Source organism: Centruroides vittatus, unplaced genomic scaffold (genome assembly GCF_030686945.1).
Source record: "Centruroides vittatus isolate TY-2023 unplaced genomic scaffold, ASM3068694v2 contig_875, whole genome shotgun sequence".
Lineage (NCBI taxonomy): Eukaryota > Metazoa > Arthropoda > Arachnida > Scorpiones > Buthidae > Centruroides > Centruroides vittatus.
In genome coordinates, this window is record NW_027122567.1 from 1,315,626 (window position 1) to 1,330,333 (window position 14,708).

Genomic DNA, 14,708 nt, shown 5'->3' on the forward strand with positions numbered 1-14,708 from the left:
TTGGATAAACATAGAGAACATCAAATTTTAATAGTCTAGTTAGGATGTCTAAAATTAAAATTTTTTTTATTGTATATAAATTTCTTAAATATTATTTGTGCTATAAATTATAAAAGTACAAAAGAAATGAAATAAGTAATTATAATGAAGAAGTTATCAATTCAGAAAAATGAAGTTTATCTTTTAAATATTTATTTGACAAAACAATGGCAATGAAAGCGAATACTTGTAATAGTGGTATAAGTGCTCCGCACAGATGGTGCATTATGTTGATGACAGCTGTCAATATATCAGAAGAGAAAAACTTCAGTTTTTATTGAAAATATAAATATAAACCAATGTTTTTTGCATACCAAAAACTTTGTACTATATGAAAATGAAGTATTATATGTGAAAATATAGATTGAATTTAGTAATTAAATCTTTTATTTGATTAAATTTTATAGTTAAAAATTATTAACTAAAATTGTAAAATCAGCATAAATATTTTATTATGAATAAAATAGGATGTATTGAAGATTTTTGTTAAAATTCAACAAAGGATTAAAGAAGAAAATTAACATTTTAAACTATATTATATTAAGTTAGAAATGTATTTTAAAACATAATAGCATCAAATTTTATTTATAAGTTACTCATTTACTTGAAAAAAGAAAATAATATATTACCTTATGATCAGAATTAATTTTATTAAAGTTTTGCATGTTAAAATACATCCATGTTGCATGAATCATGATATAATAAAAAAATAATAAAGTTTATGCAATTTAAAATGCATTTTATTTTCACAAATGTTGTTACAAAAATAGCAACCATCATTTATATTTTAAATATAGTCTCTAAATTCTCTTAAAATCAATAAAACTGAATTTATGAAATGTCATAATTTATGTTATGCAAATCAAGAAATACACTAAAAATCATTTTTTTATTGTTGATGAAAAAATAACACTGTCATACATTACAACAAATATGTCAAAAATTTAAAAAATTGTTTTTTCAGTTACATTTAAACACATTTTATTAAACAATTTCACAAATATTCAAAACAATCCAAAGTAATAACCTTTGAAATTCAGAAAAAATTTTTTATAACATGTTTTCAGTTATAGTCATGGTTCTTTGTTCATTGTAAAAACTTTTGTCGGATTTTAGAGGTTTTGTTTTGGATTAAATGTCATCTTATTCCTATTCTAAATCAACAAGATTTCAAATTATTTCTATGGATCATTTCCAGGTCTGCAAACACACAAATTATTATGAAATTGCTATTTTGATGATTGTAAAAAAATAGCATTTTGAAAAAGTTTATAATTAATTTTTGAAACAAATTTGGATCACAATAACATTTTATGTTTAGAAATAAATTAATTAAAAAGAAAGTTTGCCTTTAAAAAATTATTGTAACTGTAGATTTCACCAAAAATTAAATTTAGTTAGAAGGTTTCTATGAATGTTAGATGTCTGAATACTACTACTGTAAATTAACAATAGCATGTTTAATCCTAAACAAAAAAAACCTAGATAGAAAATATACTGAATGTTTGGATATCAAATAGTATAGTTCTAAATTTTTACTAAACACATTACTGATTCATAATTATTGAATTCATTAACAATTTTTATAGAATTCAATAACAAAAAATATAATACAGTAATTATCATAATTATGCTATAAAAAATTATTCATTTTATTTTTAAATGGAACTATTTTAGTTATAATAATAATATTTCATAATAATAATTATTTCATTTAAAATATTTTATATTTTTTTAATTTTTAATAAAAAGTAAACAGTTAGCTCGTATATTATAATTTTACATTTTTTGTTTTTATTTAAAATCAGTCATGTAATCATTTTTAAAAAATTAAAATTTTAGTTTATCTTGAACATGCAGAGCAAATTTACAACAAACTTTCTTTATTTAATATACTTAAATTTTTTTAATAAATTGTATATTTAATAAACAGATAAGATATTGCTGCATTAATAAATATTAATTGAATTGATAATGACATCTTTTAAATATTTAATAAACATAGATTCTGAAAGATTAAATATTTAAGAACTTTGTAAAATATATTAAAACAACAAAACATTGATAAACAAAACAATAATTATGATCTGTTTAGATACCATAATTAATTTGAATTATATAGAGAAACTTAAAAAAAAATATGTGTATTATAATTGCAATTATATCTTAGAAATAAATTTTATGAATATAAAATATACTACTGTAATAAAGAAATTTCAAAATGAAAATTATTAGCATAGAAAGTAATAAAAAATATAATTTAAATCATGCATGATACAAATGTTTTTATGTATTCATAATATTTATAATACTGTATAATTCACAATATATAAATAAAACTTTTTAATAAACCATAAGTAAATATTGTAAATATTTACTTAGGGTAAAATATAGAAAATTTAGAACTTAATGAGAATTATTATTACTGATGATATTAAATTTTTAAATCAAAACAGCAATATGCAATATATTGTATTATTTATACTGAGAAGTTACCAAAGTATTGTTCAGATTCATGAATTTAATTTTCAAATATAATGATAGAAAAAAGATCAGTTAGTATTTTTTAAACTAAAACTGTATTTAATGTTTTTTTTATTGTTATATTGTTTTTATTGTTAAATTTTTTATTATCATATGTAATGTTATTTTAATTACATAATTAATTTAATGAATTATTTTATCTTATTATTTGATTATTAATTTTTGAATCTTATTTTTGTTCAAATTTCTTTTTGGCATATTTACTGCTGTTTGTTACCTAATTCTGTATAACTTGTTCTAAAGTAACAACATTCTAAAAGATAAAACATTTTCTTAATCTATATTTTATGTCCTAGCATTATCCAAAAAAAATGTTGTCCTCAACATCTATTAGTATGGTACATCAGCATAGTTTATGATCTGTTTATAATATTATTAAACTGTCTTGTTATTTTTGCCTATTTGTAACAAAATCCTCCAACAGTATTTGCTTAAATTGTAAAAAAACAAAAGAAGGTAAATGAATATTTATATGCTACTATACATGTATTAGATCCTTAAACCTCTTATCATTCTCTTTTCTTCTAATTTGTTTCATGAATATATAGATTATTTTATTTATAATCTTAACATGATTTTTATTATATATATAAAATATATGCTTGAGGAAAAAGAATTGTAAGGAAATAAAAGTCTTCATGAAAAGCTGAATGATGACTTGCTAACAAACAGCACCTAAAATACTAGCTCTCTAGTATAAATCATATATCTATCAAAAGCAAAGAAACACTCAAGACAGGAAAAAATGTGATCAAATGTCATTTCTTTGGTTACAGTATATTTTTGTTTTCTGTTTTGGAAGACACATTTTCATTTTTGTTTTGTATATTTTTTTATTCAAACTAATTTATTAACTGCAATAATACTAAATATAACATAAAACATAGAAATTAAACATATGGATCTTATTAATGATTTTGAAAGAATCCAAAAGCAATACCTACATTTATTACCCCAATGTTATATGCATTTCCATTTTATGTTATCATATTTCATTACATATGATCATATGATTTTTCTATTATTAAATATATTGGTGAAAGGAGATATAATTGGTTTAATAACCCAAAATTTGCTTAAGATGAAAATTTTACAGATTTTTCTACAGATTCTGTTTATTAAAGTTTCACTACAATTACGTAAAAGTTATGAATTTTTATTTTTATATTATTCCTTTTTTTTAATAGATTTATATATTTATTAAATATTTAATTGGTTTTTTTTAAAACTAAATAGTGTATGTTCTTAGCATATAAGTAGTTATTATGTTATTAGGTAACAGCTACAGATGGGGACAGAGATCGTCGTCCCGATATTGTATATTTTCTCACTGGACAAGGTGTTGATGATCAAGATCCAGCCAATAGTAAATTTGCTATTAATACAACAACAGGGGAAATTTATGTGTTAAAACCCCTTGATCGTGATTTACCTCATGGACGATCACAATGGAGGTTTACAGTTTTTGCTGAAGATGAAGGTGGAAATGGTCTTGTTGGATATGCAGATGTCCTAGTTAATCTTAAAGATGTAAATGATAATGCACCTTTCTTTCCTTATGCCATATATACTGGAAATGTTACAGAAAATGGAACAGCAGGTAAATTTACTTTTTGAATACCTTATTTTTTCTTTATTTTTTTTTTAAGTGTTCAATATTTTTATTTTGTTACTAGTATTACAGTCAAACCTGTTTTTATGCGGGGGATAGGGACCGCATTAAAAAAAACGCATAAAAAAAAATCTCACAAAACTTCACGAATGGCTGTAAATAATAGTTTTAGCAACACAATTTAAAAAATATTCTTTTATGCGGTCAACAGGGACCGCATAAAAAAGTCTCACATAGAAAATAACTCAAAACCGTACGAAATAGAATTTATTGACAACAGATGTCAGCACTTGACTGCATCGTCTGGTCTATCGTCTGTTTTACATATTTTTGTCCAGGTGGTGTTTTGTTGACTTAAAAAGTAAATTATTTCATTTTTCGCATATTCATGCAATAATATTACTATAATAAGTGCATTTATGCTATAATAAGTTTATTTAGCTATAATAAGTCAACGTAAGACATGACGAATCGCACGAGACTAGTCGCCAACTATACCGCACAAATTAAAAATTCGCATTAAAAAAATCGCACAAATAAAAATCGCACATAAAAAGAGCGCATAAAAACAGGTTTGACTGTATTTGATTTATGTGAATATTAAGAGGAAGCAATAAATGTTCAAAAATAGTTTTGAATTTTAATCAATATGCTATAAGATGAAAATAATGAACTACATTATATATTAGGATTAAATATAATACAATATGAAGCTAAAGTAGACAATGCTTTATTACAGTTTAACTTGTTTTTGAAATCCTACATTGATATAGTTGAAATACAATGTACGAACTATCCTGTATCATCCTCCCATCCTTTTTCTTTTCAACAATGATTTTATTTTAAGTACAATATTAATTATTTTTTATTTATTTTTATTTTATTTAATTTTACTTTATCATCTCTGAAATTTTATTGACAAACAACATTCCAAAATTTTATTTTTTTATTCTAAAGTAGTAGTATTGTCTTATCCTTCACTAAAAATATAGAGAGAAAGATGCTAGCGTATAAGTCATATTACGAGGTGCATTCAAGTTATAACACCTCTGATTTTTTTTCTCAGGACTGGAAACAGATAGAAACATGCGGTTTGTTTTAAAATACACGTGCACCCATTGTGAATGCGTGACAGAGATGGCAGAACTGTACATCACACAGAACTCTAGCAGTAATGGCGAGAGTGCGGACTGTTTTTGATACTTAAAATGGCAACGTTTTCATTACAAGAATAGCGTGTAATCATTCGTTTTCTCCATATGAGTGGTGTGACACCATTTCTATGGGGAGACAAGATTAGGTGAATATACCAACCTCTATGTTCTGCCATATCATTACTGTACCTATGAGTAGTCAGGCTTTCACCTGACTACTCATAGGTACAGTAATGATATTCTGCTTTCCTTTCTCTGTATGCAGCCACATTTAGTGTCACATTTATACTGTAAGTCAATAATGCCTGTTCTCATACAGCTGACCTATGTTTTGGGGTTACTACATTGCTGGCTTGACTGGCAATTTTAAATCAAGGTCAGTAGTCTGCAAAAATATTTAAGTGTTGACAAAACAGTTTAAAATATAAACATTAGTGAGGTTGAGGTCAAAGTTTCAAATGTGAAAATGTGTATGTCGGACGTTCAGCGCCGCTTTCCTGTAAGCCTAGAAGTTTGACAATGGCGTTTGGAATGTCGAGCATGATTCCACTGACTTTCCAAACACCATTGTCAAACTTCTAGGCTTACAGGAAAGCGGTGCTCAACGTCCAACGTACATGTTTTCGCATTTAAAACTTCAGTCTCAACATCGCTATTATATTTTAATTGAAAAAAGTATTATATAAAATTATTTTGAATATTCAGTGAGTTTACTTATAATGATAAAATGAGTTTTGCATTATAATTATGAAATTTTTTGTTATTATTCATAAATGATGCTGTAGTTTCAAATTCAATTCACACAATTCTAAGTAAAAATACAGGGTTCATGCTAAGTTAACTGTCATTTTAAGTTTTAAAAATTGATTTTTCAAGATGAGCTAGTCTAGATATTCGTCTGATTCTTTTTTTACAGAAGTTGCTTTTAGCCCTTGGTATAATTATATTAATTAAATTATCAACAACCATGAGGCAGATAATAGTGAGGGCTTATCACATCAATGATGGGCACAAATGCTCAGGAATCAAAGTGAAAACATTTAATAAACACAAAAATGACTACATAAGTATGGAGATAAACATAAAACTATGCCTAAATCTATACAATATAAAGATGAAAATGCTGTTATAACTGTATGAGAAAGTGTATAACAGTATGCTCATACAGTTATAACAGTGTTTTCATCTTTATATTGTATAGCTTTAGGCATACTTTTAAGTTTACCTTTTACCTTGTATAATTTTAAATATACTCATCTCGTGTGTAAAGGTGAGAGAAGACCGTCATTAGACTTAGTCTATGATAGAGAGGAAAGGGGGGGAAGAAGAGATGTAGGATTAGGAGAGGTAGAGTTGAGAAGAGGAGGTGGGATAAAAGGAAGGAAGTTGTAAGGATAGTTCAGATAAGGAGGGTGGGTTCTCCTGGAAGCCCTGCACTGCATACATTCAACTAGTCCCATTTTGAAAATACAGTGTGTATATAAAGTAATACAGATGGCCATTCTGGCTTATGTTGAAGCTCCTGGGTGTTGATGGTTTTGATTTTCCTTTGTTATTGCCATGTTGTCATCTTCACTTTGTGTGTCTCCCTGTTGTTGTATTGTCACATTGATTGTTGTTGGTGTGTTGGCTGCTGGTAGGTTTGCTGTGATGTGTTCTGGTAGTTGGTTGGATTAGGCCTTATTAGCAAAGTGCTATACTGTTTATGAATGTGGCCATTGCCATGTACAGTTCCTTTTTGCTGCATATATCACTCGGGTTTGGCGTCCAGGATAGTCCCTGCTGAATGCAGTTTGCATAAAGAGGACTACGCTGATAATCATGTTTTGGGCAATGGAAAAGGATGTGATATGTGTCTCCTGTTGATATATTATCACAGTTACAATGCTCACTGCTCACTTTTTTGAATTGGTGCAGATAATACGGGAAGTCCCTGTGCCCAGTTAAACACTGTGTTATTTTATAATTTGGCACGAAGTATGACATGTACTGCCATTGACTGATAGATGGAATAAAGCTGTGGGTAAGCTTCCCAGTTGATGAGTTCGCCCAATCTCTTTTCCATTCTTCCTTGCCTCCTGTATATGGTTTTGTATATCTTGCAGAGGGATTCTGCTGAAGTAGTATACACGTTCCTGGCTGCTGCATTCCTGGCTAATTCATCTGCATGGTCGTTTCCTTTGTTGTTTGAGTGGCCAGGCTCCCAATGAAACTCGATTCTTCTCCTTTCTGTAATATTTTTGGCTAGTTGCCTCAACATAATTCCTGTTTCAGTTGTTTTCTCTGTATTTTTTATTGTGTGGGGGATGTACTGTACCTGCTGTCAGTGAAGTAGAGTATGTTGCTGTCGATACTTTTGCACATTTTGTGTACAGTATGGAGAGCCTGGAGCATTGCCCACAGCTCTGCCTGATTGTTTGTGCAGTGGGCATCCAGTTTATAAGATTGTTGGGAATTATTTGGTGTTTGTCATTGTAGATTACCACACCAGCCCCGGTGCCCAAGTTGTTCTTTGCTCCATCTGTGTAGACTTGCCAGTTATCCAACTCAGTGTTAATTTCCTTCCTCGGGTGCACATCCAGATTCCTTCTATCTGTGGGGTGCCCAGTTAGTTCGGTACTTGCTATAAGCCTATTGATGCCATAATGTGCTATGGCATCAACCAAATTCAGACTGTTAGTGGGGATCGTCCCCTTTCGCTCCATGTCTGCTATGGCTTCAGGGATAGGTTATTGTTGTCTGTTCTGGTCAAGTGGTCAAGTACCAGTTCCAGAATATTCCCTTGATTTTTAGATTAACAGGGGTCATGGCCAGAACCAACAGGGCATATGTTGATGCAGCTCTGTAGGAGCTACAAATCTGCAGCATCACTCTCCAGTGAACATAGAGAAGTTTCCTCTTTATGTGTTCTTTACTTGCTTTCTCACCCCAGATGATTTAAGTAGCTCCTAGCAAGGTTGTAGACGTTGTTTGGGCAGCAAGTCCTTTGTAACTTGTTTAGAATGCTCAGCCACCAGAGGTGGTCAAATGCCTTACAGAAGTCTATGCTGATTAGTAGAGCGTGTTGATCATTCTCCACTCTCTGAATAAAGTCTCTTGTGCTTTGGGCAGCATCAATCGTCAATCTTCCTTGCCTGAAGCCAAATTGGTTGTCATGCTGCTGTTTGTGTTCAATTGATCCTTCCAATTAGAAGGCCATCCAGTACTTTCCCCATTGCAGGGAGCAGGCTGATTGGCTGGTAGTGTATGTTCGAGGTGGGGTTGATCGTCTTTGGAATGAATTTCTCACTGGCCACTTTCCAGTGATCTGGGAAGTAGCCAGTTGAGAGGCAGGAGTTGAATAAGATCACAAAAGCTATTGGCACCTCTTTGAAAGCTACTTTTACAGTTTCTGCGGTGATCCCATTGATGTATGTCGGGTGCTTTTCTATTTGCCAGGGTTCTTACTACATTCAGCAAACCATCAACAACTTAACCTGCCAATTTTTCTTTAACTGGACTAGAGCACATCAGGGTCTCCAGGGCAACAAGAGGGCAGATGCCCTTGCCAAAGCTGCATCTACTGACCAGACCCTCCCTACTGCCTATAAAAAGATCAACTTATGTACAGTCAAGAATATTCTACGGCAGGACCTAATTACTACTTGGCAGGAGGATTGGACTAGTAATAACACTATTACTCATGACTTTGTTCCCGACATTAGTGAATTCCTGACTTATGATTGGTACACTCCTAGCCATGTGACCACCGAAATGTTCACAAACCACGGTAGGTTCTTTGCCTACCTGGCTAGATTTAAGAACAATGACAAGTGTGAGTGCTCAATCTGTGGCAACATGGATGGCTCCAAACATTACATTCTCAACTGTCCCATGTTGGACCTGGAGTGCCTTTACCTGAGAACAGTCACCGAGAAGCATGGCTATAACTGGCCTATACAAGAACTCAACTGCTTTCTTCAGCACAGAGACACCTATAGTGCCCTAACACACCTAATCACTATGTATTTTAAACGGACTGACATACCAGCCTTCACTTAGTGACAATTCATCTCCTCTTGTTTTGCTCAATTATGTAAATATGCACGCTTGGCATAAATGCAGCTCTCTGCATCTTTGCATTTGTACATGTACGTGATTTTACTTACTCACTTTGCTATGTATTTTCTTTGCATTTTGTTTCTGTATTTCTTTTTGTTTTTAAATTATACCTTGTAACTACCATTGTAATCTATATTGTTCTGTATTTTATTCCTCTGTCTGTGTAACAACCTATGTTATTTTGCACCAGCTATGTACTTCTAGTATGTTACAAATAAAATAACTGAACTGAACTGAACTGAACTGTGTTCCTCACCTCCGTAAATGAGAATTGTTTATCATTGTTTGTGCTAATTGGCCTTTTGGCCTCCTTCCTGATCTGAGTGTGTACCACCTAGTCATCCTCCCACCTATCTGCAGGGAAGTGGGTGTTCAGAAGGTCCTGAATTCTCGAATTAATATTATATGTATTATTATTATTGTCTGCTTTGAAGTTGTATGGGATGTTTGCCTTTTTGGTTCCTTTAAAAACTATCTGGTAGGGGTGGCTCCATGGGTTTTTATTTTGCCGACTGCAGTATTCTTTCCATGACGAAGTCCTTGCTTTATTTATTTCTGATTTGTATTCATTTATTTTCTTGTTGTATTCTTTTTGTTTTTGTTGTTTGATCATCACGTTCTGTTCCCTTGTAGTTGTCGCCGACATAGCCTGACTTCCCTCTTTAGCATTCCAGGCTCTTGGTCCACCAGTGCTTTGCCTTTGTGTGTCTTCTGCTTTCTTGTTGTAGTTTGAACTATTGCCCTTGACATTGTTTCAGTTAGTCTGTTGGCATATGTATCAATCTTGCCTGTGGTGTTAGGAAGTCTTAATTGTTGTATTCTAAAATGCTCAGTGAATGCGTGCCTGAAAAGGTCCTGTTTGTTCTTTTTGTGTATTTGTTGTCGGTTGTAATTTCCTGGCAAATGCCACCTAATTCCATGAGGATGTAGTGGTGGTCACTTGCTGAGGGGATTAGTTGTGTCGCACAGTACTCTATGTAGTGGCCCATCTCTGTGGGGGCTATGCACACATCGATCCAACCTCTGGCTCTGCCTATAAAAAAGGTAGGAGCATCTGAAGTATTTAGAGATAGGCAGTCATTTGTGTCCATCCAGTCACTCAGCAGTCTGCCTCTGTGATCCTCTTCATCGTGGAACCACAGGGGAGATTTTCTGTTTATGTCCCCAGCCACTATGTAACACTTGCTTTTAATAGCTTTGATGATATTGTCTAACTCTTCCACACAGCCTTCGTCATCATCTGCAGGTGAGAAGTAGACACTTATAATGTATAGAGGAGGGTCCTGGTTTATTGCCACTATTGTTATTTGGGCTGAGCTAAGATCAGTTATTATTGCTGCGTCAATATTTGTATTTCAGAGGATGAATTCCACTTTTGGGTTTGTTGTCTCAGCTATGTACACTTGCCAGTTGCTGAGACGGGCAATTGAGCTGTTAACAGTGTATGGTTCCTGAATTAAGATGATGTCTACGTTTACATTGTTGGCCATTTTAACAACTAATGAGGTAGCTGCTTTCCCTCTCTGTGTATTTATCTGCAGTGTCTTGATTTTATCAGTTTGTTCATCCATTTTTGTTTGTTTTTCTGAATTATAATTAATTAGATTTACTGAGCTATTCATATGTTGTCTGTTTTACAATTAACTATACTAATACCTTTAGATAATACCAACTGATGATGCTTATTGCTCATACGGTTACAGCAGTGTTTTCATGTTTATATTATATAGCTTTAGGCATAATTTTATGTCTATCTTTACCTTGTATAATTTTAAATATATTAAAACCTTTAGTTAATACCAACTGATGAGAGACTATATTCTATCAGAAAATAGTCCGAAAGGCATTTTGGGTTTTTTTGTTTCCATACTTATGTAATCATTTTTGTGTTTATTAAACATTTTCACTTTGATTCCCAAGCATTTGTGCCCATCATTGGTGTGGTAAGCTCTCACTATTATCTGCCTCACAGTTGTTGATAATTTAATTAATATGATTCTTTTTTCTTTAAAAAAAATTTTCACACAATTGTACATTTAAGAAAGCCTGGCTTAAAGCGAATGAATTCAAAAATTGATTAACTCATGATGATGATATTTGTTCAGCTCATTGCATCATTTGCTGAATATCTTTTAGTTTTATGATGAAATTAAAACACCTACAAGCATGCCAATTGCAAGAAGCATGTAAAAAGTACATCATCTCATTTACCTTCCCCTAGTCATCACAGTGGTCAGCAAAGTCAGTTTCCAAAGATGGCAACCCTACCTGTATAGCATACCTTGAACAGGAATCTATTGTCCATATATAGTGTGTAGCATCAGCATCTCTCCCAAAATTTTTGCTTGTTACTGCCCTTCATTTACCTGGCATCAACAAACCCATCAAAAGCAGTCACAAACCCTTTGCGATAAAAATGGGTATTGCTGCCTATGAATCTCATCGACACCATCATCATCAGCATATAACATTGCTACAAATCCTGCATTGCTGTTTGGACCAACTATATTCTTTACTGAAGTCATCTATATTTTTATAACTAATACAAAACATAAATGCTTTATATCAAATATTCTTGTAATTTTCAGTGACATATAGTATAATAAAGAAAATTACTAAATTTCTTTTAAATTGGATATATATTTTTTGAGTTATAACAATTTTTCCATTTGTTTTCTACTAGATGAAAACCAGTATAAATTAAACATAATAAAACTTTTATAAAATTTAATAACTATTTTGTAATTTCCAAAAAATATTTAGTTAATATTAACTAAATAAACTAAAAAATATAAATTGATCTACGATGTATATATTATAGAATTTTTTACATAATTTCACATAAAGAAAACTTGTACTGTTAGTTCTTCTTTGATTGATAAATCTATTTTTTTATGGTTGAAACTATTTGAATTAATGATAAAGATCTCAAAATCAGAATATAAATTATGAACTACAATAAAAAATTTTTGTGTATTTCACATCATATAAAAATAAAGTTTTGCATCAAGATCAGGATAAAGTTGATTTATCTATACATGAAATGTAAAATACATGTTATTCTTATGTATTTATTCTACTAAAGTTGTATAATAAGATAACTTAAAATGAATTTCCAACTTCTCAGCAACTAAACTTCCAAGATTATTTCTACTATATAACAGAATAAATATATAGAAAAGATATTATTTTTCTCAATATGTTTGGACCCTGACTATAAAACATTTAGATATATGAAAATAAAGTAAAATAAAAGCATCAAATTACACCTTAATCAAGTAGAGAACAAAAATTTAATAATGAACTAATGTTTCAATCTTATTCAAAGGCCATCATCAGCTTCTAAAGGTGGGACATATATTTGAATAGACCACAAAATTCAAAATAATTGGATAGATATACATCATTTATGTTCAATCTTTAGAATCTGGTGATGGCCTTTGAATAAAGTTGAAAACATTAGTTTGTCATTAAATTTTTGTTCTCTACTGGATTAAAGTGTAATTTGATGTTTTTATTATTAACAGCATTCAGTATTTAAAATGTGGTTTACATTAAAATGAATTATAATATATGAAATTTTATGTAAAATATTTATATATTTCATATATAACAGAAGATTCTTGTTTGAATAGCCTACAATGTTTTCATTTATCTTAAATTTAATGACATGTTTATGCTAAAAATAAATACCCTCAAAATGTTCGGCAGAAAATATTAAAACTGTTATAATTCTAATGTAAATATTTAAAAAGGAAATCTGGCTATTTTTAAGCATTACAAGTATTTAATCTTAGCTAAATTTAAAACATATATATACATATGAAAAAAATTTTTTTTATTGAAGTGCACCGTAGATTCAATATAATACACACAATTGAGTAAAACTTGTTAAAAGATTGGTTCTCAATTTCATATCTTTCAAAGTTGATGAATGTGTATGCAAACCAATGCATTTATATGTTCAATTATAAAGCAATCAAAATTAGTAAAAGGTAATACTGTCTATGCTGTTTTGAAAGGGTTACTAGGATTATTCTATATACTGGGTGCATTTTTAATATTTTCATTTTCTATTCTTTTCAGTTTAATAAAAAATATGTCAATTGAAAGTTATCAAAACCAAAAAAAAAGAAAAATCATGCTTAATTCAAGAAAAGCTGGATGTATTTGACTTCCTAAAATTAATCATTATTCTTAGCATTTTTTATTTCAACAATAACAGTTTTTTAACCATGAAATCTTCATTTCCAGTATCCAAAAAATGTTCAATATAAGACTATCACTGCATATCTAATGGATTTGATATACTTGGCATAACACAGGCTCATTTATAATGCAGACCAAATTTTCAGATTCCATTGCTTATATTACACTTTTTCTATAGTATACTTTTATAACAGTTAATCTATAATGTTATCAGGACTTTTTGCTTTATTTTAAGAGTTTGTTTTGAAATGGAATATTTAATATTGGTTTAAATATAAAATATATTCCTAAAATATTTTAAAGATTCTGAAAAATTATTTAAAAAAGAAGAAAATTTAATTTTTGATATTAAATAAATGATATTTTTAATAACTGAAACGTTTTCAATAATTCAAAATATTATCTACAGAAAAACAACAAATAGACTTGGTTCATTTCTTGTTTTCCTGAAAATATTTTGAAATATCAAATGTTTGAGTACTAAAAAATATCATTTACTTAACACTAAAAAATATGAACTTTTTTCTTTTGTGTTAAAATTTGTGCATGTAATCCTTGTTTATCCTATTTGAAAATATATTTATATACACAAATACACATGCAAATTTGCATGTAAGCCAAGGATTCAGCAGAATGATTGAGAGTTCATGAAAAGAAAAGTTAAGAATTTCATGGATATTCTGATTAATAGGAGGTGATTAGTATATTGTTAACATCAGAGTTGTTTTATTTTAGTAAAATAAACTTTATTATATAATCTTTGAATCAGTGTGATAAGATTATGTTTTTGTTTTGAATATAATTAGTCTTATTGTTCTATATAACTCAATGTTCTTTCTTTTAGTTTTCTTATATGGAACTAAGTATAGTAGTAAATTTCTCAAAAACGTTTTTGTTTATTAAAGGCTTGATAGCTTTTAAAAAAAGATTACCTTTTTTTTATTTTAATACATGTATCATGGACTTGAATTCATAATTTTGAAATCAGTATTGCTGAATTGTAATACTTCCTGAATGTGTTTTTAACTTTACATAAGTTACTCCAATGT

The 14,708-nt window shown here is 29.8% G+C and overlaps 1 protein-coding gene across 4 annotated transcripts in view; it reads left to right on the forward strand.

The window, feature by feature from the left end:
• The window catches only part of LOC136982976 (neural-cadherin-like), a 420,472-nt gene that overhangs the window by 316,327 nt on the left and 89,437 nt on the right, over nt 1–14,708 (forward strand). For all 4 annotated transcript variants that reach the window (XM_067279558.1, XM_067279559.1, XM_067279560.1 and 1 more), the window contains exon 18: nt 3,859–4,183. In XM_067279558.1, coding sequence (XP_067135659.1) covers nt 3,859–4,183 — 325 coding nt within the window. The remainder of the gene's footprint in view (nt 1–3,858; nt 4,184–14,708) is intronic.